Raw genomic sequence first — 26,949 nt, forward strand, 5'->3', positions numbered from 1 at the left:
TTCTTAAGTCGGTATTCTTAGTTTCCCACAATAATTGAGATCTCAAAATCAAGTATGGAAGAAATACAACATAAATTGCAAAACATTTTCCTTTTCTCCCTCAAAATGCACTAAAAACAAATTTACAAAGCTTGTTAAGTCCATTATTTATAGAGTCGGCATTTTATGGTAAGTCTAGTTAAATTGGAAGTTTATTTCTTGAATATCTTGTAATAGGGATTAATTTATTAATTCCCTAATTTAGTGAGATTCCAATTTATTAGGAATATTTGTTTCCTAATTTAATTAGATGTCTAATTTAGAAAGTCAATTAATGATTGGATTTTATAATTGGCGCATGAGATCTGTTTAGAGCAAGAAGTTGGTTCAAATAGAAAGTTCATTAAATGCTCTAGATATTTCTTGGAAGACAAGTAAGGCAAGAAGATAAGATTTATTCCTATTCAGATTCATGGGAATTATAAGATGAAAGAAACCTTATTTGGAAAGAATCCAAATCTTTTAAGACTTTCTATTTTGGTGAAACCCTAGTACCTATATAAAGAGAGGTATTTCACAATTGAAGGTATCACACAACACAGAGCATAAAGCAGAGAAGCAAAATTTGGCCTCCTCCCTAGAGAATTCGGATTTTGCGCATCATGTTGTGTTGATTTGTTTTCTTATCTTCTTTCCATCTCTGTGGAGAGTTTATGTGGATTTTGGATCACTAGACATTGTAGAATTGAAAAATTGCTATTGATCATTTTGCGAAGTGCCTTGAGGATCGTGGATCAAGAGGGGTAGCAATTATTCAAGAGAAGCAGATTCAATCTGAGGTTGAGTAAACTATATGGTGATAAACTATAAGTGAGAGTCTTAAGTTTTGTAAATTCATAGGTTGTAATATTTCAACTTAGTGAATTATTTTTCATTTGGGCTTGGCCTCATGGATATAAGATTAATTAATCTAAACCATATAAAAATCTCTGTGTTATTTATTTTTTGTATTTTATTGTGTTTTTGAAAAATTAATATTTTTTATACGGATGAACAGTAATCGTGAACAGTAACTGTGAACCGTTGTGGTGAACAGTAACAATGAACAATATTTTCAGAAAATTAATTAAGTTGTTAATTTTTGGTTTTTAATTACCTACATCTATTTGTAATAGATCTAAATTCCTTTCAAAGCTCGTTGTGAAAGATTGCGTTTGTTAATGATCAACATAATTTCTTTTGATATTCATTGGTTAATTGAAGCAAAAGTCCGATTAGCTGGTGAGTTTCCTGATCCATTTATTTCTTACATGCTTGGTTTTGGTAAAAACACATTTGCTAAAAAATAGAGAGCTAAAAGACTTGGCTCAGAATGTCATAATTGTGTACGACTTAGTTGCAAACCAGAAGTTTGTAAATCTTTAGAAATGATTTTTGATAATCGAGAAGATAAAATTAAATTCGTTAAAGATGGCATGAGTAAAGAATCGTTAGATGATATCTTACGATCTCTTGAGATGCATCGAAGCGGACATGTGCAATATGAGATACACAAGTTATGGAGATTATTCCAAAAAGAAAGTGCACAATTTACTCTTACGAATCTGACTGAAAAAGACTTTGTTTGCCAGTTTATAAGAAAACTGGATGGGAATCATATCCTCGACCCATAGAGGGCGTTCAAGTTGTTACTGGATATAAAACCAGAGGAAGATGTGAGTCATAATCACAACTACCAGTAAATAACATTTTCTTATCATTTGCATTATTACATTTAATGGTGTGATTTTGTATTTAATCATTATTTGTTTTCTTTTACTTTTTTTTTCATTGTTTGTTTTTCTTTTTACTGTTTGCTTTTGAAATATTGAGACATGAGCTTTACGCGTTATCTGAAAAATACACCAACTCATTTACAATTGTTCCTCATTTTGTCTGTCATTAAGATCTTTAAATATGTGCTCTTTTTCCAACCACTCACAACTTGTTTTTGAAGATTATTCTAATGGCAATATCTTTGAGTAGACAATTCAAAAACATTTGTGTGCTCTCTGAATTTCATTATGGAAAATATAAATAATTCGTTCAGGTAGCTATAAATTTTAGTCGTGCTATAGCTGAGAGAAACTGCACCTTGTATATAGAGGAGGTGATTGCGAGTTATCAAAATTTGTCTCAAAAACTGTTTTTATTAGAGAAAATTAGGTACTAGGTATCATTCCACAAGTCTTAAAACCTCTAGAATGCATGTCTAACGTACCAATTGGAGAAGAGTTAGTTGTCTTAAGTATGCAAGAGCGAATATCTGAGATGTTAAATCATGCTGACAGTTTCATTTTCTTGCCAAGAGATCTTGAAACTTTAGAGGCACTGATTACATTTGTATCTTGGGCCCATTTAAACATCCATCAGAAACTCATCGGTTTACTAACTGTAAATAATTTTTTTGATAGGTTGCTCACAATAATTAACCATGCAATTAAGAATCATTTTATTCCAATCTCTGCGAAAAATCTCTTTGTTTGTGCTTCTACTGCTAATTAGTTACTTGATATTTTACAAGCTTATAAACCAGAGCCAGATCATAGGATCTTGGCATTGGAATGGTTGACTAGTGATGGTAACCCTAGCCCTAGTATGAAGTACAAGTTGGACTTAACTCTTCGGTTGTAACTATCTTCTTGGAGCGATGAGGTAATGTCTTCTAAACTTTGCTTCTTTCCTTTAAGCAATTGAGGATAATGTCTTATTCAGGTTGAGGGGATGAAATAGTTGACAGCTGTGGAATATAGCAAATTCTAGTAATGTTTATGTCGAAAATGACTGAATATGAGGTGTAGCGAATTTAGAAACGCATCTTTAGTGGCCTGTTCAGGTGTGATCTTTCCTATTTCTTCTTTTATTATTTATGTTTTCTTTATCTTTTTTGTCTTTTTGCATACATATTTTTAAATTATGAATAATGTTTAGATTAGGTTGGGGGGAAGGGGTAGTTGACGTAAATTGTAAATAGATGCGTTTATTTATTTATTTATTTAAAAAAACCCAAAAAAATAAAAAATAAATAAATTTTTTAAGTCGTGTCTATGATGATTGTGGAAAGAGTCACAAATTTTGAAACGCATCCTAATAATCATGTTGTATTATATTTTAATTTTAAAATTCATAGTAAGTTGTTATTTTTCCTTTTTTTTTGAATTACTCAAATTTGTGAACTCTCTATTTGGTTATTAAATTATTTTGTTTTTACTCATTTAACATATATTATTAAATCATTCTTCACACACACACACACTATGACACATACTAGTGGATTGTAAGTTAAATTTTTTGCAGCATTTAGTTCTTTTGATTTACTAGGGATAATATTTAAGGTAGTAGAAAGTGTATATTGCAAAAAACAAAAAAAAAAAGAGAAGAAAAAGAAGAAAATTGAATGTGTTTAATTTTAATATATCTAGAACCCGAGTAATTAAGTCCGTAGGGATGTTTCAACACCTAGTGCCCTAAGGTCAACTAGTCTAGGAGTCACTGGCCTAAAGCTCGCTACATGAGTTAAAAATGTAATATTTAAAAAAACAATTTGAATAATCCATTGCCTGAAGATAGAATTTCTAATGAGTTTTTGAATGAAAATGTTGTTTTCTTTTAATGAAACCCCATAAGTATTATGTTAATTACTTGAGCACAAAAGAAGGTTTATAATTTTCTAGATAATGAGTGGACAAACAAGAGTTAGAAAAATTTGGGAGAGTTTATTTATTTGGTAGTTTAGAGAATAGATGAACAACTATTAACTTGCATGTGAATTTTGTAAATCTTGATTTAATATAACACTTTCATTGCTAGGGGCTAGCAATAAGCTAGTTGGGGGGTGTGATTAGTGTTAAAAATTGTATGTTTGTTAAGGGGTAAAAATTTTATTTTGTGCTATTATTGTAATTTATATTTATAATTGTGTAACATATTGTGAATTTCTAATTATTTTTTAAGTATTTGATTTTGTGTATTTTTTTGTGTTTATTAGGTAAAAATAATAATTTCATACAATTTGAGGCTCCAAACAAATGTGCGGATGTCAAATTTGAATTCCGAAAATCCGAGAAATTATGTTATTGTCGAGAAGGATCCAAGACTTTTGTTGTAAATTTTTAAGTTTTTACCATAGTAAATGTGGTAATTGTAAAATTATAAGTTTTTATCATATTAGGTATGATAATTGTTAGTGGAATGTGTTGAATGTGTTTGAGTGGATTAAGTTAGGTTTATGTGTTATTAGTGGAACAAATGTAAGGTTAAGATGTAATTAGATTTATTTATTTGTGTGTTGTGGATTTACCATTTATTAGTATAAATAGAGAGGGGGGGGGGGTGACACACATCTTCACACCTTCTCTTCTCTTCTTTCCCCTCAAATTCTTCTTCTCATTTCTCTTTGTAATATATTTTCAATCAATAAAATTAGTTGTATTTCAATTTTCAAATTCTATTTTTTTAATTATGCATTTTTCAATTTTAATAATTTCCTTTATTTTAAAAATGTTTAGCTCAATATTAGTAGTTAGGGGAAGGTGAAACTCTTAGTAAAAATATGGTTTAATCAATTCTATTTTTAATTGTACAAATTAAATTGTTTTCTATTTAATTTTATCCACAATTTATATTTTGAAATTTTGATTTATTATAGACAAACATGGGAGTTTGGCACAATGAATTCTTAATATCTTGGTATAAAGTATGGTAAAATGATATTTTGATTTATTGTAGACAAATTAAGTTTTGGCACATTAAGTTCTTAATCCATAATAAAATAAATGGGAAAATAACTTTAATTTATACAATTAATCTTTTGGGAAATAAAATAAAAATAAAAAGAATTTGTTAAATTTTATTTATTACTATAAGTGGATCCATAACTCTAAGTAATTCAATTTCATAATTTTTCTTAAATTAATTTACATATTTTTAATTTTAATTTTTTTATTTTTTGATAAATTTAAATAAAAAAATTAAATTTTTTCTTTGTGGATCGATCTCGGACTCATCGAATTATAATATAACAAGACACTCTTATACTTAAGAGTTAAAAATTATTTTTAAATCGTGTTAATAAAAAAGACTTTTACCAAAAGTTACCCTGCTTAATTGCTTTTATTTTTTCACTCTTTTGAATCGGCCTAAATTTTATTTTTAAGTAAATATCAGTACGATTTAACAGATTACATATTAGAAACAATGAAGGCTGCAAGCTGTCGTCAGTAAAATTTGAATAGACATTTATCAGAAGTTGTATAATATTCTTTTTCTTTTTATCAACCAAATGGGTAAAAACCTTATTGAAAAAAGAAAAAAGAAAAATAAAAAGACAGAAAACAAACAGACATGACATTTAGATAAGAGACTCGTGAACCTTCCCAGCACCCCCCGCCACAAAAGATGGAGAACAAAAGATATTTAAATCCCCACTAGAAATCTCATTCGTCCAATACATCTTGTACGTAGCGCAGGGACTAATTTGTCACAGTCATGCCTTTATTTATATAAAGCTAGAGAGAAACTAACGATCATTTCTTTACCAAGGAAATGAGTAGACTTGCATAAGCTCCTCGCCCCTTGTCCAAAACCTCGTCAGTCACCTTGGTTGCAAATCTACGATGGATCTCGTCCACGGTGGCATCATCGAAAAGATTAGCCAGAAATGATTCTCCCACTGCTCTTACATGCTTTGTCACATACTTGCCTCTTGCGTATTTGTCTGAGCCTTTGTTATCTACGCCGTCGACAAAGCCTACCAACCAACTTACGTTGAATGTTTCAACCTCTTGGATATCAAACGATCCTTCTCTTTTAACAATTTGCTTTACTTCGTCAACACTTGCTCTATAGACCGGAAAATCCTCGAATGATTTCACTTTTGATTCTTCAGCCAACCCCTGAAATGCATGAAATAATTAAAACCAAAAGAAAAAGAGATTGTCCATTATCTATTAGTCATATATATATACACACACACAAAATTAGTTTTTAATATGTCTCAGGAGAGAGAAAGTACCTCAGAGATCATGTCTTTTAATACCATCAACATTGGCTCTCCAGGAGTAGCATGATAATTGTCATTATATAGAAGGGTGAGAACCATACGACCTTGGGGTTTCAACTCCTCAGATCGAAATTTGAGAAATGTTGAGAAATCGCTCTCAAATTGATTCAGGAATGCTTTATGGACATCAGATTCATTCCCCTGGCCTTTAGGCATCTGAAAAAGCATTAAACCGAGGGAAATGATAAGCCAAGATGATTGATAAATTCTTGAATTTCAAATTGCTTTCGTTGTTGATCTGAATATGCACGGCTCTAAATATACACTTGCCAGAAAATTATTAAGAGATTATTGGTGAAAAGAAATACTAATGAACATGGGATCCCAATTCTTACCTTAGAGAGCCAGTGGAGAGCGTAAGAAGAGTAAACCAAGTCAAGGAAATTGGGAGGAAATAGCCTCGTATAGAAAGATCCAGGGCTTGCAGCTACGAAACATGAACCAAATTCATGTCCCTTTTCTGTCTTCAGTCTCTCATAGAAGCTTGGCAGGGATTTGAAAACGGTGTTGAAATCACTTCTAGGAAGATCATTGAGAAAAGAATGCAAAACGGGTGGCTTACGATTCAAGCGATGACAAATCTTGTCCAGGGAATCAATAGCTTCCCATGTTGGCAACAATGCATTAGGCCCTGAAGAGCATCCCATATCTGCAAATCTTATGCAGTCTGGGAAGCCGTTGCAATACAGTTCATTCAAGCTTTGTTCTAGCATAGGCTTTGCTTTCAAGATTGCTTCTTTCTGAAAATAATATAAGAAATTAAGCAGATGCATGGTTTGATAACTTTGTTGATCACTGAAGCTTGTGAATCGAAAAAGAGAGATTTATTACCTGTGTAGGTGAGTTGTTAGCATAGCTATTTTCTCCTTCTCCTTCATTCATGCGCAGAATCTGCTCTACCTCCATTGCTGCGTTATCTGCTTCTCTATCGGCTCAATCCTGGCGACTATGATTAAATACCAAGGCCTTCAAATTAATATCATTAGTTCAAATTCATGGAAATGTTTCTGGCAGCGACATGGATTGACCATTGACTGTGATATTAGTGGCTGCTGCAATTCTTTGACCGCATCTTGGCACAATTTCTAGCAAATGGGTTTAAAAGTATTACCCTACGAAGAAGGAAGTCTACTACTTGTTGACAGATTGACTTGAATCTTAATTTCCTATTTCCTGTTTGTTGACTGACTGATAACTTGTCTCCGTCAAATTGAATCTTAAGTTTCCATCTTCTGGATCAATTGACAAAAATTTTGCGCTCACTTACAAAGGAACCAATTTCCCAAATTTTGGAGAATCGGGATGCTTCCTTTATCAAAACATAGATATATATATATATTTTAATTAATATGAGATAATAGGAAAAAGCGGTTACGCTGAGCTGGCTTTGGATACATTCATTTAACAAAATATGGTATATTTAAACTTTTTGTAACAGTTGATGAAGATATTTTCTTAGGGCGCGAAGGGTGTGTAAGAACCTTCTCCAACTGAACAACAGATTTGGGTAGATTAATTGATGTCGTAGCAGAGTTAGCAAGGCGGAGTACGCCCAATACAGAGTCAGCAAGGCTCAAAGAAACTCAGCAAAGCCTAGATTAAAGCGTGACGCTATTCCCACCACACAAAAACTCTTATCACATCCCTCTTCTCTTCTAATTACAAAAATATCCTCGCACATTTGTTTATTTATTTATTTTTAAATAAAACCAATTCGTGAGCCATTCATTCTTGGAATTTTTTTTTCTTTTTTTTACCTTACACGTGGGATGACAAATATTAGAGAATTGAAACCATTGGATTTAATCAAATAGCTGAAATCTATCTATATATATATATAGAGCTGGGACTTGAAGAGGTGATGTGGCATCACCATTTCTCATCTTTGTATATTCTCTATTATCTAATAAATAGAGAAATTTTCTTTTAGATTTGGCTTTTCATCTTCTCATAATTAATTTGATTGATATTACACAATAACAATTATGTAAAGATTTTAATGAGGCATATTCTTTGTAATGAACATCCAAAGGGGAGTGTTATGAATTTATTAAAATAAATGTAGATGTTCATAGCATATATTTTTTAGTCTCCTCACTATCTCTCATTAGCAACCTTTAGCTTCCCTATAACTCTCACTATCTCATAAGGAATTATGATCCATAATTTTTCATTAATTTCATGGAGTGATTATATAACTATAAAATGAGAGTTCATCTTTTTGTTTTGTACACACACAATTGGAATGAATAAAATCAATCTATAATATATTCTCTCATTTTATTATTTATCTTGAGTTGCTTCTTTATTTGTATTGCTGGCTAATAGCTTTTTTTGTTTTTTATAAAGCTGCCTCATCTTAAAAAAAAATCAATTCATATTTTTTATCAGTTTCTTCAAGTGTAAAGTAAGAAAAAAAGATAATACTAAATTCTTTTTTTAAAGGCGCGTGAAACGCGGTTTTATTTTATAGTATTAGAGAATTGACAACCATTGGATTTAATCAAATAGCTGAAAATACAATAAATTGTAATAGAGGAGTTGTGGGAAACTTTTTCAATTGTCTAATGTTTGTTAACTTATCATGTAAGATAACAATGGCCTTCCTTCTCCCCTCTTAATAGGTGTTTGTCAGCCCTAGTGTACACTAAATCTTGATTTTTTTCCTCTCTAAATTATCCGAACTTTCTCTCTCTATCAACTTTGTAATTGAGCACTTTCCATATTACCAAAAGCTTTGATTCAGATCATTGTCCTTTATTTATGTTTATCAAGAAAATCCCTAGGAACTTGACTTTTTCTCTCAAAAAAAAAAAATTAACATTTGCCCTTCAAGTAATTTTTTAAAAATTCAATACACTTTCTTATGTAAATCGTAATAATTTATAATTCAGTTTAAATTATTTCCCATAATTTAAAATCATTTAAGCACCTTTTACTACAGGTATTTAAAACATTATCAAAATCCTTGTATTTTTATGGCAATGAAAAATGAAGTAGGGTTTAGGAAGATAACTTCTTTTTTAATTTTAATAAAATAATTTGTAAGGTCAAAATTGTAAAGATAAAATATTATGGGGTTTTAAAAGATATTTAAACGGGTATTAAAAGCTCAACTCTCGATTGAACAAGCACAGTTAATTCAACAAGCCCACACAGGCCCAACAAAATTCCAATGTCAAAGGGATGAGAACGGCTATTAAGTTGGAAGAAGCGCTAACCAAGCTGTACATATATTAAAAAGTCTTACCCCTCTCTTGAACTTATTTAGGGGTTGATTGAAGAATCAAAATCGGTGTAATTCAATTATTCAGTTTTTCTTTTCTTTTCTTGACACCTTATGTTGAAGAAGTAAGGCAAGTTATTAAAAGTGAAGGATCTTTCAACTAGCCAATCATTTTGGAAGTGCAAGCATGGATGATTTGTTCCATTGATATACCGTTAAAATTTATGAGCAATTAGAAATGGGGATTGGAGTTTACACAAATTTGCTCATTTTCCTTGATAAATAGGTGAATTATGTTTTTGTTACATGTCCTATATTTTGTTCCGGTTAATTTCTTTTACTTGTTTCTTTTATGCTTTGAATAAGTCTTGCTAGCTATTGAATAAGTTAGAGTCAAAGCTGTTTAGATAGCTAAATTGTTGGCACGTGCCTAGTGTTACAGAAAGGCAGTTGTATTCCCATTATTTAAGTTGATGGAATAATGCTTCAGGGGCAGAGATGGTAATGGAGTGGGGAGATCTACCCCATTCTCCACCTCATTCTCCAGTAAATTTAATGGGGGTGAGGATGGAGAATCTCATGTGGGGAATGATTTTATCATCTCCACCTCATTTCTCATTTATTTATTTATAGTAAATATAGATATATGATTTCAATAAATTAAAAAAAACTTAAATAGAATCATTACCATATTATAAAATATTTAAATTATTTTAAAAAATCTCTAAATGTTTGAAACAATATCTTAAAATAATAATCAAAATTGAGAAATATTTGAAGAGAACAATATCTTAAGAGAGAAAAGAAAATATAATAATATTTTAAGGTTGAATAAAAATTATATTGCAGGGCTTTCTTTTAGTTATAGCTCATTTATATCAAGTAAAAATAAAAAGAAAATTTATTACGTAACATTGTAATTGATAAAACAAAAATTAGAAAAAATATTTATATATAATAGGGATTGGGTGGGGAGTACATAGGGATGGCAAAAACGTCCGGGCCGGCCCATTCGCAAAGGCTTTGGCCTGGACCTCCCACATGAGGGCCTGGATAAGGACTTAGGAAAAAAAGTTTGGGCTAGGCCAAAACCCTCCATTTAAAAAACATAAATTTATAAATTAGAATAATAAATCCAAATTTGAAAAATAATGGAAAAATAAAAAAAGAAGGATTAAATCCCTAATTTATATATCAATAATGAATCAAAAGCTTAAAATTATAATATTAAACTCTCTTTTAAGTGTTAATTAATTAAGAGAATGTTTGAATTAGAGAATTAAGTACTAAAAAATTAAAATTTTAAACTTTTAGTTGCTTTATTTTCTTTATTTATTATTTTAATTTGAAATATTTATTTTTTTTAATTCATTGTTAATTATAACAATTTGATTATTATTAACTCATTTCAAGTTTACAATAATTTTTAAAAAAATTGAAAAAATAAGTTAAAGTCCAAGCCCAGCCCAGCCCAGCCCAGGCCCAACCCTTTCACTTTTACTTTAATGGGCTTGGGCTTAAAAAAACCAATCTAAACCCTTAAATTGTCAACCCTAGGAGTATAAAATCAAACCATACCATATTAAGAATTTGATGATTACCCCATTTTCCACCTTATTCCTAAAAAATTATTAAAAAATCATTCCATTTGGGGTGGAGCCCCATGGGACCCCAAACCATGGAGGATTTTGCCATCTCTATTAAGGGACAACTCTGATTTTGAAAGAAAAAAACTACTTATAGTCTGAAGGTTCAAGCTCCCTCAAACGAACCTGATAAATTTAATTAGTTACTTTCCTTCCTAGTCACGCATTAAATAGAACTAAGAAAGTTAGTACAAACTCGTATATACCAGTTTTGTACGATCATCACTTTCAGTTATTGTTTTTCGTTAAGCTTTGTTGTTGTTCTTCTGGTTTTTTTTTTTCTCTTCATTTCATTTAATGAAGAGCTCTTCTAAAGCATATTTTATAGTGTAAGACTCGCTATTTCCTCTAATTTGTTTGAAAATTCCATTTTTTCTTTTCGTGAAATAACTATGCTCTGTATTGTTGGTATTTCAATAGGAGCCGCGGTTCAAAAAACTAACATTCAATTGATATACTTACATTTATGAGTAGTGTTGTTGTAAATTTCATAACAATGTATAGATATTTACAATAAGAAGGCTTTGGATTCAACTCTTTTAAGTAATGCCATGCACATACTTCCATAATCAATTATTATAACATCAGCATCATTATGACATTATCTTATCAAAATGATTAATCTTCAACCCCACCAAGCGTCTGATCACTACTAGCACAATTGCCACCATATACCACTAGGGCCTGCTCGCCATCACAAAACCCACCAACAAATGCGCACTATCCTTGCCGTATAAAGTATACACACTCCGAGCTTTTCGGTTTGTACTCTGTAGTCAATTTGGGCTTAGAGCAAGCCTAGTAAATACTCCTGTTAACAAACCAAACAAAGGAAAGGATTTTGTCAGTTTCCAATTTAAAGGAATGTTGTTGATGACTACATATTCTTTTTTTCTGGTTTTCGAGAAATTTACAAGCATTTGAATCATATTAGATTTTTTTTTAAAATTATTAACTGAGGCCTAAAATCGAAGATATGGGTTCTAAGAATACTATTTGGTGTAGACCTTAGCTTCAACCAAATATTAGATAATTAGCTCATTTAAAATATGAACTCGATTTCATACTATGGTGGTTATGGTATTTGTGATTTGGCTTGGCTATGGTGGCTGGTGAGTGGCATTTGGTTATGAATTGGTGGGTGCCGGTGGTGTTTTTGGGATGAGAAAAGGAAAGAGCCGAAGTTGGATGCTAATTTTAGGTTTTTTATTATGTATTTGATTTTTACAAGGGTGGGTATATTTGCACGCCAAATATTTCTTTGAACGTTCTATTACTTTGCATACTCATCCACTAATTATAAAAAATCAAGTTTTACTTCATATATTCTTAAAAATTTCAAAAATATCCTTACTTAAACTATAGAAGTTACTTAACTTTTTTTTTTACTTAAAACACTAATAAAACTATTTAGCACACTAATTTTAAAAGATTTAACATATATTTACAATAGTATAATTAAGTCAAGTTGTAAAAAGATTATTTAACATAAATTAAGTTATTAATTTTTTGTTTAGTTTTGTTCAAAATTGAATCTTGGACCCAAAATTACTAGCAATGAGAACATAATAATAAAAAAAATGGTCAAGTCCCCCCCCCCCCACAAAAGTTCTTTTTATACTACTTTTGTTTCATTTTATTTTTGAAAAAAATAAAAATATCACACATATTTCGTAGTCAAAATTTTTCTCAAAATTGATTTCCTCATTATTAATCTAAATATTAATTAAGATGTTAGAATGTTTGGTACGTTAATTACTTTCGGTTCTTGTCTTTCATGATGCTTTATTGTTTTTTTTTCTTTTTTGCTTTTCCTATAATAAAATTAATGTTAAGCATCCCAATATTTGAGTTCTAACTTAAATCTTAACCAATGTGACATTCATTAACACATTCATATAATCCACTAGATGAAGGACACATAATTTTGAGACTCAAGTTGAGATTTAAATGTTGGAATTTTTAGTATTGTTTTTCCAATAAATATCTCTTTGCCTTGTTCAGTAAGGCTCATTATGTCCTCATAATTTGTTGAAATTTCATTTTCCTTGTTTTGTTAATAAATTGCCTACTTTGTCAATGTTTATTTTTTTTTAAAAAAGGATGGATTATTTGAATGCACCAAAATACTCACTAAACTCAATTTTTGATAAAAAAATTTCCTGCTAAAATGCCCATATTAAGAATTACTATTATATACATGAATACATAATTAAATTAAAAAAATTGACTACTTTACTCTCATCTTTCTTATTCAATGACACAATATTTCTTTAAAACTTTACCCCTTTTATTGAATTTATTTTTCATATGCTTTTTGATAAAGGAACCAAGATTCACTGAATTTGTTATATCCATATATTTTGGGTTTGGGTATTTTTGACGAATCAATTTTGTCTCTTTCATTATTTATTACAATCAGTTTTGTCTCTTTCGTTGTTTATTATTTTTTTCTTATTTGTGAATGATATACACATATTTCTACTAAACTCAATTGATGACCTAAATGAATGGGCCTTTGAGCCCAAATACCTACATACAACAACATGTCCTAATCTGAATAAGATAGACTAATACAAGTCCTAATCCTCGTTAAACTCAAATACTGCTAAGAGATAAGTTTTCCTAATTCAATTATACTTCTGATTGTTTCTCTTATATATATAGGTTATCACTTAAGGGTATAGACAAGGAGAAATATGTATATTAGAGGAGGGGGTATAATATCATTCAAGCATTTCTCTTACTCTTTTCTCTTCCTTATTATTTATTTGTTACTGTGCCACTCACGATTTTTGACTTAAGCTACATATGACCATGGGCCGAGCGGCATGTGGCATGACACGAGTACGGAACGTGTCTGTACAGCACAGAATGACACGAGCACGTTTTGTCAAGGCACGTGGTATGGCACGGCACAACATGAAACAGCACGCAGGCACATAACCCTTAAAAGCATGGCACGGTTAAAGATAGGCTAAAGCACATCACATGAAAAAACCCGCAATAAGTATGTTTCACTTTTTAATGAAAGTAAACTAAAAATTTTATGATTTTACAACTAATTTGAAATTGAATCTTCTGATATATTATTAACGTAAGTTTTTTAAATTTATTTAATTCCTAGTTTAAAAAAAATACTCTAATTGATTTATGTTTTTAATTTATTAAATGAATAATTGATATCATGATTTTGATAAATAAAATATAAATATATGATTTTATAAATATGCATTAATGTTATTATGAACTTTGGTTTATGACTCTTTATAAGTCCAACTTAACAATTAAGTTAACCCTTAAAAAACATTTATTATTATTGTTGTTGTTATTAAGTATTAGAAAAGGATTCTAATACCTAGTGTCTAACTTAGTAATTGGTACTACATTTTCTTACTATTATTAGTTTATTATTATTAAATATGGACTTGAATTTTGAATTTATCATTTTATTGAATTTGACTAAAGGCTCATGGCCCAAAAAAATATATAGGCTTGAAAAAAGTATGCCAACAACTTGTCATTCTCTCTTAAAAACAACTATTAAAAAAAAGGCTTATCGGGCTATTTTTTCTTAGGCACGGCATGGCACGACACGACACGACACGGCCCAAGGCATGGCATGTGTGCCAGGACGGGCCTAAGTGAAAAAAAAAACAAATTAGGCACGACACAACACAAATCACATAGTGGGCACGGCATGACACGAACACGAGCACACATGGCCTTCCTTTACCGGTCTGGCCTGTTGGCCATCTCTAACTTAAGCACTAGAGGATCTGCACTTGTAACACCCAGACAAACCCTAATGGATTATTATCTTGCGGGATTCCGACTACTAACCTATTTATTCTTAACAATACAAATCTCGAAGACATCAAGTTCTCTCACAGTCTGTTCCCTAAGGAAAACAATTTTTTCTTAACTCTTCCTGTGTTGCTAAATTTTTGGTATCAACAAAAGGTATTGTTCTGAATGCACGAGGATTAAGGGAAAATAGCAACTGAAAATAAATCATAAAATGAAGGATTTGGATATGAAACTATTATGGATAATAGTCTATAAAAGAAATAATTAAAATTTAGCTTAACAAGGAATAAGAGACGGAGTCAATAATGAAAAGGTCATGAAAAGAAGAGGATAAAAGAAACAATTATAATTTAGCTTAACAAGGTTATTTTGGTATTAAAATTTTATATTTTAAATTTAATAATTTATTTATTGAGTACTTTGTTGTGTTCAAATAATCCTACCAAAGAAAAAAGAAAAATATATTTTTGTGAAAATGACTAAACTTCATATTAAATTTTGTACATTCTTGTTCATTATGTTGTTGGTATTTTAATGGAATCTAACATGGTGCTACACTGACATTTCTATTTAAGCACTTGTTATCATTATTATACATTCTTGTTCATTATGTTGTTGTTATTTTATTGGAATCTAACATGGCGCTGCACCGCCATTTCTATTTAAGCACTTATTAGTATTATTATTATTATTACTTTACGTTTCTTTACAATCTTTTAATATTTACGATCAAAAGTCATCGGAATTAGTTTTAATGGTGCAATTTAAATGTTTTGGACTAATTCATAAGTATAGATCATATTTATTTCTAAATGTATCATCTTTACATTGTACATCAGAGAACTCAAACTCAGGAAGGAAGCAAGGATGTACCCACCAATACGCATGCGAACACTATTTTATATTTTTGATATGTTTAAAAAAAATCAAATAGCCAAACATAGAGCCAGGGGCGAAAGCTGAAAAATTTGGTTACAGGGCTAGGCGAATAATGTGAAAAACTGAAGCTAAGATAGTCAAAGAATTTAATAATACAAATGTAGAAATGAGTTAAAATATATATATATTTTACTTGAATATTGAGTTAGAGGGAAGAGAATTATAACATGCTACGATCTATAAGAAAAGATAAATTATAGTAAAATTATAATAAAAGTAGGATTTAGGTATTACGAGGGATTAGAACATGCATTTATTGTAAAAACTAGAATATAAAGGACTAAAAATATATTATAATGATAATTTAGTGAAATATTCCAATTAGTTTAGATATAATTGAAGACATAGGATGTATATTTAAAAAAAAAATTCTAAAATTTGTTCGGCGGTCACAACCGAATAGAGTCTCCATGAAGTTCGAACCCTGTATAGACCATTACCAAAAGAATCTTCTAATTTTTAATCTTCAAATACTTACTTATTTACTTATTTGCATGGCAAATAGAAAGTGAAAAATAAGCCCCCTTCTAAAAGACTCTTCAAATAAAAACAAGCTTATATTATTTTAATTAAATTTTTTCTCCACAAAAAATAACAATATAACATTTCCCTTTCCTTAATAATGATGAGATAATAATACAATACAAATTGGAGAGGGAAAAAATATTCTTTGATACTGAAGAGATGGAAGAATAATCTTATTTGAAAAAACTTATTTGAAAAGTTTTTTTTTAAATTTTGTGGTTTTTTTAAATAGGAAATAAAATATCATTTGAAGAGTTTATGTATTTAGAATCGATAAAGTTGAACAATGCTTCTAGACTCATTACTGATAAATTATTATTATAAAGGCAATTGATGACCACTCGCCTACTTGAAGTGACACATGTTTGCCTGTTTCCTTAATAAAGAAATGAATTGTTTTTACATATACATATAGTTGGAGGAGGCCGCCACGGTAGGAGTTGGTCGGTGGACGATGGTAACTGGCTTAGGGACTGGTGTTTAAGGGATAAAAGAGGGAGCATGATTGAATATGATTATGAGCAAATCATGCTCTCTTCAATATTAGAGTTAATAACATGCTTTCTTGGGGTGTGATCCTAAGGAACTCATAAACAATCTGCTTTAGTCATCATGTAGCAGGCAGCTGGCTCTGCAGGCTTGCTCGCATGCAGGCGTGCTTGCACAAGGATCTCGCGAGAAGAGACTTAAACCAGTTAACCTAAAGACTTGGTCAAGAGTCAACTCGAGGATTCTCTCTAAAAACTCAAGGCATGATCCTGATCAACTAACGATTACTTCCCTTGCCTAAGAACTAAAGTCTCAGTCCTCTATAAGAATCGTTGAAAATTCAAACCAGGTATGTTGTTCTCTCTCTTTAGACTCTTTCACATTCTCTTTTTTCTCTTATTTCTAAGATTTTTGTTGATTTTTCTAAGATTTCCTCTAAAAAGTATTTTTGTTTAAAAGTAACCGAAACTAAGCCATGAGAGCGGTGGCATAGAATTTTTCCCAAAAAGGCCTGATTACTGACTTGAGCATTGGAAGGTTCACGTCAGAAAAATATCTGGCGTCCCCCTAACCATTCTTTATGAACACATGTGAATTTCTTAAAAAGTGCTCATGGTCGCAAGATTCTACTTAAAGCAAAGAGGTGTGAGCAAGTGCCGTCTCCCATCAAATAAATTTAAATGTTGAGGTGGTTGTCTAATTGCAACACTTCTCGACCAAATATCTGCATCGACATTTTGGTGCTGTTTATGGGGACAAAACGAAAAGTTGCTTGTACCAGAGAAAATCAAAGAAGGAGGATACATGTATGAGGAAAAAGACATGAACATTAGAGGTGACAATGCTCAAGGGTCTAGGACGGGTGAACAAATCTGTGACTGTACGAGAGATAGCAAATAAACCTTGAGAAAGGGCAATACATGAGAGAATGGAAAGAATAGATAAGCAAATAAAAACCTTCATTGTAGTTTTACATGAATTGAGGGACGAATAGAGAAGGTTTAATGGAGGTAATTCAAGGAAGAACCAAAATTTTACCCAGCCCAATAACAAGAAGTTTTTTGCCGTGCAGAGTCTGGGAGTAAGAAATTTGTTTCATGGCAAGCATAACCCAACAAATGCGAAGGCATAAGTAAATACTAAAGAAAGAAAGTTGCGTCAGTATTTGTGGGGCGTTGAATAGGAACGTGAACATGTAAGTGAGCAGAATCCTAGTCGCATAAGGGAATTAGAATGTGAGGTACGAAGGCTAACATAAGTCATTAAGGAAATACAAGGTCAGGAAGAGCTCCAATTTGGAGAATCATGCTGGACAACAAATCCCCACTGTTGGAGGAAATTGTGCACACCATAATTCTAAAGGATTTCTGCTTTTCCAGTCTCAAATATTCTTTAAAAAAAAGATTTTTTGGTATACATTGAATAATTCAATGATATGATTGGAATGCAAGGCTTGACTCAGCTATAAAGATTTAAAGCATTCCCATTGACATTGGAAGGACGAGCACGAGAATTATATAAAAAATTGAGAGTGATCTTGTGATTGATTGTGCTCTTTTCAATGATCTCGGTTTTGAAAGTGGTGTGGTGGAACTTTTTCTTAGTAGAATGGTAGATGTTTTAAGTAACGCGCATAAGGAGCTGCTCGCCTATCTATCCTTCTGTTTGCGTTTGCTTTTTCATGGTGCCTTATTGGCCTACCCTCTCTCACAGTAATTTCCCAAGGAATAGAGTCATGTAGATGATTGATCAGAGCACTGCCTATAGGCAGTCCACCCTTTTGAAAGTTTCAATAGAGGAGCTATACCATGCAATAAAGGATTGAGATTCACTTTATCCTCTTGCACCGCTCATAGAGATGGCCAACAAGCGAGGCCGAAGCAGATTTTATGAGTTCTATGATACTTACGGCCACACCATGATCTAATATTGTGACGTTAAAAACCGAGTGGAGGATCTTATATAAAATCGTTACCTTGATGAGTTCATTGAAGGTTTTCATCCTATTACAGATCAATAATTTATTGCAGAAGAGAATACTGATGATATAAATGGTGAACAATTGGTGGTCAAAAGTCATTGTTAGAGGTCCGACATTAGCTTAAGATTTAAATTGAGCTCGTAAAATCTACACAAGATATGCGATGATCAGCTGTGATGTGTTGTTCAATATGCCAGCAGCAAAGCAAGCAAAAACCAGGCAAGTTCCAATTATATGGATAGAGAACGATGAAGAATGATCACTATATCCGCATGAGGATGCATTGGTGATAAAGGTCAATGTTGCGAGCACAGAGTTTAACAAAATACTTGTGGATTTAAGAAGCTCAATGGATATTCTATTTAAGTCTACCTTACATGAGATGGGAATTACTTATTTGAGACTCGAGCACATTAGAACCTCCTTAAAATGATTTGGCCAAGGAAGATTGACACCCCACAGGGTGGTTGAGCTACCAGTAATAATAGGTGCGAGACTTTTCGAAAGGACTATGGTGCTAGATTTTGTGGTGGTTGAAGACAGTTTGTACTAAAAGATTTTTAACAGGCCTTTCTTGAGGACCAGCAGAGCAGTAATGTCTAATCATTATCTTACATTGAAATACAGGGTAAATGGCATGATAGGAGTTGTGAAAGGCAACCAGAAGATTACTAGGGGTTGTTACACAATAGCGGCTAGGGAAACCATGCAGATAATCTCAATGGAGACATGAGGAGACTCCAAGAAAGGAAGGCAGAAGCCTATTAAAGAAGTGGAATTCGTGAGAATAAAGCAAGATGACCCAATCAAGATTGTAAAGATCGAATCAAAATTAGGGAAGAAATTAAAAACAAGGTTGGTGGAATGCTTCTGGGCCCATGTTCATGAGTAAATTGACATTAACTATAAAATGAAAAAAAAAACATTCTAAACCATATATAAGACTAATAAATTGATGGAAAAAAGGTAGATTAATGTTAGAGTTATAAATTAGAATAAGAAAATGTAAACAAAACAAAAATTTAGAAAAATGACATAAAACTTGTAAATTAACATTAAGTGTAAAATGAAACAATAAATTTATAAACCACACATAGGACTAGTAAATTGAAGGAAAAAAAAGGCAAATTAATGTTAGAGTAGAGTAGTAAATTGCTCTTCAAAATTGTTAACAAAATGAAAACTTAGAAAAATGACATAAAACTTACAAATTGACGTTAAGTGTGATACGAAACAAAAAATTTGGAAACCAAATGTAGGACTAGTAAATTGAAGGAAAAAATGGATAAATTAATGTTGGAGTTGTAAATTGGAACAAGAAATTGTAAACAAAACAAAAACTTATAAAAATGACATAAAACTTGTAAATTACTATTAAGTGCGAAATGAAACAAAACACTTGTAAACCACACATAGGACTAGTAAATTAAAAGAAAAAATGGTAAATTAATACTAGAGTAATAAATTGCTTTTCAAAATTATAAACAAAATAAAAACTTAGAAAAATGACATAAAACTTGTAAATTGACATTAAATGTGATATGAAACAAAAATTTGAAAACCAAAAGTAGGGCTAGTAAATTTAAGGAAAAAATGGGTAAATTAATGTTGAAGTTGTAAATTGAAATAAGAAATTGCAAACAAAATAGGAACTTAGAAAAATGTCATAAAATTGGTAAATTAACTTTAAGTGTGAAATGAAATAAAAGATTTATAAACCACAAATTGAAGGAAAAATGGGTAAATTATTGTTGAAGTGGTAAATTGGTCTCAGAATTATAAACAAAACAAAAACTTAGAAAAAGGACGTAAAACTTGGAAATTAACATTAAGTGTGAAATGAAACAAAAAAATTTATAAACCACACATAAGACTAGTAAATTGATGGAAAATGGGGTAAATTAATGTTAAAGTTGTAAATTGGAAGAAGAAATTGTAAACAAAATAAAAACTTGTAAATATTGCATAAAACTTGTAAATCAACATTAAATGACAATTAACACATTAATTTTGTAAATCACAAATAAGACTAGTAAATGCCCCCTGCAACTTGAACAAAAAATGGTAATTACTTGCTACTTAGGTAATATATTAACTATTTATTTAGAATTAATGGTGGAGATTTTTCATTTAAATTTAACAATTCACGTCCATTACGACATTATAGAATGACTCTATCTTACTTTACTAATAAAATTTTCTCACAATCACTTATTCCCAGTTAATGTTTCAATTTTTATCATTTGAAAATAGAATATAAAGAAGAAATTAATCTATCACATTTCTTTGATAGCCTTTGTCCTTTGGACAAGATTTTATTCGATTCATTGTGAAAATTTGTTCTCACTGCCATTTATAATTGAATTCAACAATGCACATGATAGACCAAATTAAAACTTAATAATTTATATTTATTTTTAATGATTACAATCTACACAGATATATTACTATCGAGAGTTATATTTATTGAAACTTTTTATAAATACATTTATAATAAAATTTAAAAATCTGTTGAGACTAGCTAAAAAATTTATTACTTTCACTAATAACATTGCACGTAAAACTACCATACATATTCCTTTTTTTTTTTTTTTTTCTGTGGAAAGGGAATAGAGGATTTATGAGAAATTGAGCTAATACCCTCAATGTTATTGAGAGCCCCGGCTCATAACTTTTTATCTTCGTTAATATATATAAATACATAGTTCCCTTCCAATAATGGAGTCCCTTACTTTAAAATAAATGACAGGATAAAAGATAAAATATATTGTATTGAATTTATATTTTTTTTCTTTTAGCTTACCTTGTACTTTAATTTATTAATTCAAATATCTTAATAACTTTTTTGGACTGTAATAAAATTTAAGATCCTGGTCTATATTAGGAGTATATATATATATAGTATGAATATATTTAGTAATAATGGTGGATATCGCAATAAGAATCTTAATATTTTGTGTCAATAATTTATCCAGTGATGGATTTAATAACTTATTAGTAGTTGATGAAACTTTTTCTGAGGGCGTGTACCTTTTCTACAAGAATTGGGTAATTCAATTGATGTTGGACTAGATTCAACAAGGCCGAAAGAGGCCTATAATCAACAAGACCAAAAGAAAATCAGCAAATCCCAAATTAAATAATACAGTCAAATTCAATAAGCCCACGAAGGCCTAAGAAAGTTCCAATGTCGAAGTAAAAGGGGAGGGACTATTGAATTTGATGAAGCAAAGTATCTCTCGCACTCGCAGTGCGGCAGTGAAAGTAAGGACAACGCCTGTCAATGGCCTGTGAACAACAATATTTTGCAGATACAGAGACTGAACATGTGGGTGGGCTGTGGCTACTTTCATAGTACGTGTTTGATTACAATTTGTAACCAGAATTGTCATCTGGAAATTAAAAATCTACCTATATAACAATGGGCATGGCGAAAATCCCCGTAAGGGCTCGTCATATTAGGTAATAAGGGCCGGGTGCGAGTACACTTTTTCATACCTAACATTACGTCGATATCCAATCCCAAATATATCAAGCACCGATTACAAAACCATTTATTGTTGAGTGTTGGCAACGAAGTCTCAAAGTCTCAACCAAACATAGCCGATATTGAGGCGTGTTAATTAAACTATATAAGAAAATGCATTTGCCAACCACAACTGTTGATGTGTTAGGGCCTTAATTCAAGTTATATTGTGAAATCACTGAAAATGTAATTTGCTGTGTGAACGGTGAAATCTGGTGATCCAGCCAAGCTTAGAACTCAGAAAAAGTACAAATTAAAAGGCCACTGTTATGTTTAAGAACTTTTAATATGTTTTTAATTAATTATCTTCATATACGCCCACGCATACACTTACATTTGAGGTGGGGAGGCTTTCTCTTTATCTTGACCAAGGCTTCCTCTTTATCTTGACTTAAGTAATTAATTAGGAGAAGAAGAGGACCCTAATCTAATTAATAATTGTTAGCACCTACCGAAAATTATTTCATTCAATTCAAAAGCCTCACGGCTTCATCTCGCTGAATTTCACTGTCATCTGATGCGACTAAGAACTTCACTGATGAAAAATAAAGGGAGAAACAAATAACAGGGGTTTGAAGTTTGAACTTTGAAGAGTGAAATTCTAATTAGATTTTTTTTTTTTAATTTGGCTGTTATTGTAATTTCAATCAAACATAAAATTGTAATCTCAAAACTTTGGGTTTGAAGAGGATATTAAAATAATTTTATGGATAGTACAATTTTTCCTTTTTTTTTCAAAGCAAACGGTGCAATATGAACACTTTTCCTTCTAAAAATTAAGCAAAATAATAATTTTTTTTTATTTTGTCATCTAGCACACAAGGGGTAGCCCGGTCACGAGTGAAACTGAAAATAATTATTTTTCGAGGGAAAAATTTAGATGACAGTCCCATTAAATTCCATTGATTTCTGTATATAAGCCATAAGTGCCATAGAATTAGTCAATTAGAGCAAGGAACACGACGAAGATCATTCACACACATAAGAGGTATGGAATTAGAGCAAGGTTCTAGCAAAAATGGAGTCATGCAAGTAGAGCAAGTTCTGTTCATGAATGGAGGAGAAGGAGAAAACAGCTATGCAAAAAACTCAGCGCCACCGGTCAATTTAATTTATAAACTTCAATCTCACTTTCCCTCTCTCTTGATGTTCACACTTTAATTTCTTCTGTTTATCAATTTTCTTTTCTTTTCCATTTTTTTCTCAGAGGGAGGCAATCTTGAAAGCAAAGCCTTTACTGCATGAAAGCTTGTTTGATTTGTATAGCAATGGCTTCCCAGATTGCATCAGATTTACAGATATGGGGTGTTCTTCAGGGCCTAATGCATTTTTGCCAACGTGGCAAGCTATAGAGGCACTGGACACTATTTGCAGCCGCTTGAAACATAAGCCACCAATATTGCATGCTTTTCTCAATGATCTTCCTGGAAATGATTTCAATACTCTTTCCAAATCTCTTCCAAGCTTTTATGAGAGATTGAAGACAGAAAAGCGCAATGACGATTTTGGTTCATGTTTCATAGGTGTAGCCCCTGGGTCTCTCTATGGAAGGCTATTTCCTCCATGTTTCCTAAACTTGGTTTACTCTTCTTTCTGTCTTAATTGGCTCTCTCAGGTACCGTTTATTCTTTTAAAGATAATAAAAAATAAAAAATTTATAAAAATGGTGTACAAAATCATATTCTTATAATGCGTCAATTTTATGCTTTAACAGGTACCCAAAGAGTTAGTAAGTGAATGTGGAATTCCTTTATTAAATAAAAGGGATGTCTGCGTAGCAAAAACCTGTAGCCCTTCTAATGTGCATAAAGCATACTTGGATCAATTTGAAAGTGATTTCACATCATTTCTCAATTTTCGATGGGAAGAATTGAAGATTGGAGGTCGTATGATTCTTAACTTTATAGGTAATGATAAACACCATACGGGTGTTTTTGAGTTAATGGGAATGGTGTTGAATGACATGGTCTATGAGGTATCCTCTCTCTCTCTCTCTTGAACAAATGCATATAAGTATATTTGCACAAAGTTAGTTAAGATGATATATATATATATATAGTAGTTTTTTGGTCAGGAATTTTAAAGTGCAGAAAAGTCCAGGAAAATTTTAAAACCACACGGCTTTAAAGGCTTACAAACCATGCTGTTTTAAAGGTTTCCCGCACTTTAAAATTCATGACTGAAATATTTCTCTCTCTCTCTCTCTTTCTATATATATATATGAACTTTATTTTCATATTTTCATATTTTCATATATGTGTCATATTTTCATATTTTCATATTTTCACATTTTCACATTTTCATATGAAAATATGAAAATATTTTCATATATGAAAATATATGTGTTATATTTTCATATGAAAATATATATGAAAATATGAAAATTTTCATATTTTCATATTTTCACATTATCATATTTTCATATATATATATAAATTTTCATATTTTCATATAGAAAATATGAAAATTTTTAGGTAAATTCTCATTAAAGATGTTATATTGTAACAAATATTTATATGTGTGTAAAAATTATACATATTTTAAGGAGATTTACTCTCTTTTGAACTTATTTAGGGTTTGATTGAAGAATCAAAATTGGAGTCATTCAATTATCCAATCTATTACCCTTGTGTTGAAGAAGTAAGACAAGTTATCGAAAGAGAAGGATCCTTTAACATCCATCAGCTTGAAACATCACATATAAGTTGGTCAGTGGGCTATGAGAATGATAACAAAGGCTTGGAGTTTAACAAGCACGCAAGAGCCAAGCACGTGGCAAATAATATAAGAGCAGTCTCAGAGTCCCTTCTGGCCAATCATTTTGGAAGTGCAATCATGGATGATTTGTTCCATCGATTTACAATCAAGATAAGTGCACATTTGGAAATGGGGCTAGGAGCTCACACAGTTCTCTTCATTTACTTGATAAAGAAATGAATTATGTTATTTCCAAAAAAATAAAATAAATGTTTTGTATATTTATTGCTTTCAGTTCTTGTCTTACATGAGGCTCTGTTGTCCTCATTGTTGTTGCCGTTTGTTTGTTTGTTTGTGTTTTCTTAAATACGTATCACTTTACGTAAAATTACTATGGTTCGTATTAATTTAGGTTATATATCAATGTATTTTTCTTTTGTTATTTTATGTTGTTTTATGTTGGTATTTCAATGGGACCCACGTGCTGCAAGTATCCAATGCTTTTATTTAAGCACTTTTTATTACTATTATTTTTGTTATTATTATTATAGATATTATCATTTTATAACATATCATTTCACCAATAAAATTTCTTACAATTATTTTTTTCTACTTAATGTTTTAGTTTTTATCATTTTAAATTAGAATATAAGAAAGAAATTAATCTATTTTTTTCTTTGACAGCCTTTGCCCTTTGGAGAAGATTTTTTATTCAATTCTTTGTGAAAACTTGTTCTTAGTGCTATTTATAATTAAATTCAGGAATGCACGTAATAGAACAAATTAAAACTCAGGTTAATAACTTATATTTATTTTTCGTGATTACAATCTACACAGATATACTACCATCTAGAGTTATACCTATTAATACTTCAGATACATGCATTTATAACTTAAAAATCTATGGGGATTAGCTCAGAAATTCACTACTTTCACTAATGACATTGGACATAATAAACCCACCCATAAATAGTTTAATTTTTTTTTTTTGGTGGAAAATAAGAGGAGGCTCCATGAGAACTCAAACTAATGCCCTCAATATTATTGAGAGCACCGGCCCATACCATAATTAACTCTACTTTTTTAATAGAAGATATTAAAAAATGAAAAAAAAATCCTAATATCCTAAAATCCTAAAATAACATCCTACATCAATGTCACTACGAACCTCATGTGATGAAAAATAAGAAGATAAAATAATAATAAGGGTTTGAACTTTGAAGAGTGAAACTCTACTTAGATTTTTTAATTTGTCTATTAAACTTATTTTAATAAACATAAAATTTAAATTTCAAACTTTGGATTTGAAGAGGATATGAATATAATTTTATGGATGGTTCGATTTTCTTTTTTCTTTTTATTTAAGTAAAACTCCTCAAAGGATGGTATGATGCGAGGACTTTCCCTTTTAAAAATTAAGCACAATAATGCAACTTTTTTTGTCATCTAGTACACATTAAACTCCATTAAACCGAAAATATAGATGAGAGAGTTCCATTAAAATCCATTCACTCATTGTTATTGATATCCTTCAACAAATTAATGTGATAATATTCTTACACATACAGTAAGCAATGATTATTTCTTTTATTATGATTAATTAGTCAACATCAAAATATATATGTATAATATATGTGTCAAAATATATTATCGAAAGGGCTCACATAGTCACATATATAACACATGCGTTTGTTCCATAATAGTTTTTCTCATGTCTTTGATACTACACAATTTACAACTTGACAATTTTATGTGCTAATATATTTTCTATTTTCATCCTTACGACTGGAAATAATGATAAAATTCAAACAGTCTTGATGCAAACAAAATTATTAATCAAATGATTGATTTCCTTCATCTTAATTATTGATTAAGAAAGATTGATTGACTCAATTTTTGCTAATAAATCATTATTCCCCAATTATATTAATTTTATCATTTCCTTTTCATATTTCAAGTACTTGTATAAATTGAGCTTTTGTGCTCATGAATTAACAAGAGTGAAATTTATCTTCTTTACAATATTTCTAA

At 30.7% G+C, this 26,949-nt stretch overlaps 2 protein-coding genes across 2 annotated transcripts; one reads left to right on the forward strand and one right to left on the reverse strand.

Annotated features, from left to right (window-relative positions):
* Nucleotides 1-5,326: 5,326 nt before the first annotated feature.
* LOC112100740 (probable caffeine synthase 4) lies at nucleotides 5,327-7,389 on the reverse strand. Its single transcript, XM_024190084.1, has 4 exons — nucleotides 6,911-7,389; nucleotides 6,415-6,819; nucleotides 6,032-6,235; nucleotides 5,327-5,912 (listed from the first exon to the last, which is right to left on the reverse strand). Exons 1-4 carry the CDS (start codon nucleotides 6,983-6,985, stop codon nucleotides 5,544-5,546), a joined length of 1,053 nt encoding a protein of 350 aa, XP_024045852.1. The 5' UTR covers nucleotides 6,986-7,389; the 3' UTR covers nucleotides 5,327-5,543.
* Nucleotides 7,390-22,955: 15,566 nt separating this feature from the next.
* On the forward strand, nucleotides 22,956-25,172 carry LOC112101127 (7-methylxanthosine synthase 1-like). The gene is made up of 4 exons (XM_024191467.1): nucleotides 22,956-23,322; nucleotides 23,429-23,836; nucleotides 23,936-24,196; nucleotides 24,796-25,172. Exons 1-4 carry the CDS (start codon nucleotides 23,212-23,214, stop codon nucleotides 25,156-25,158), a joined length of 1,143 nt encoding a protein of 380 aa, XP_024047235.1. The 5' UTR covers nucleotides 22,956-23,211; the 3' UTR covers nucleotides 25,159-25,172.
* Nucleotides 25,173-26,949: the final 1,777 nt, after the last annotated feature.

This window comes from Citrus clementina, unplaced genomic scaffold, assembly GCF_000493195.1.
Source record: "Citrus clementina cultivar Clemenules unplaced genomic scaffold, Citrus_clementina_v1.0 scaffold_2, whole genome shotgun sequence".
Taxonomy (NCBI): domain Eukaryota; kingdom Viridiplantae; phylum Streptophyta; class Magnoliopsida; order Sapindales; family Rutaceae; genus Citrus; species Citrus x clementina.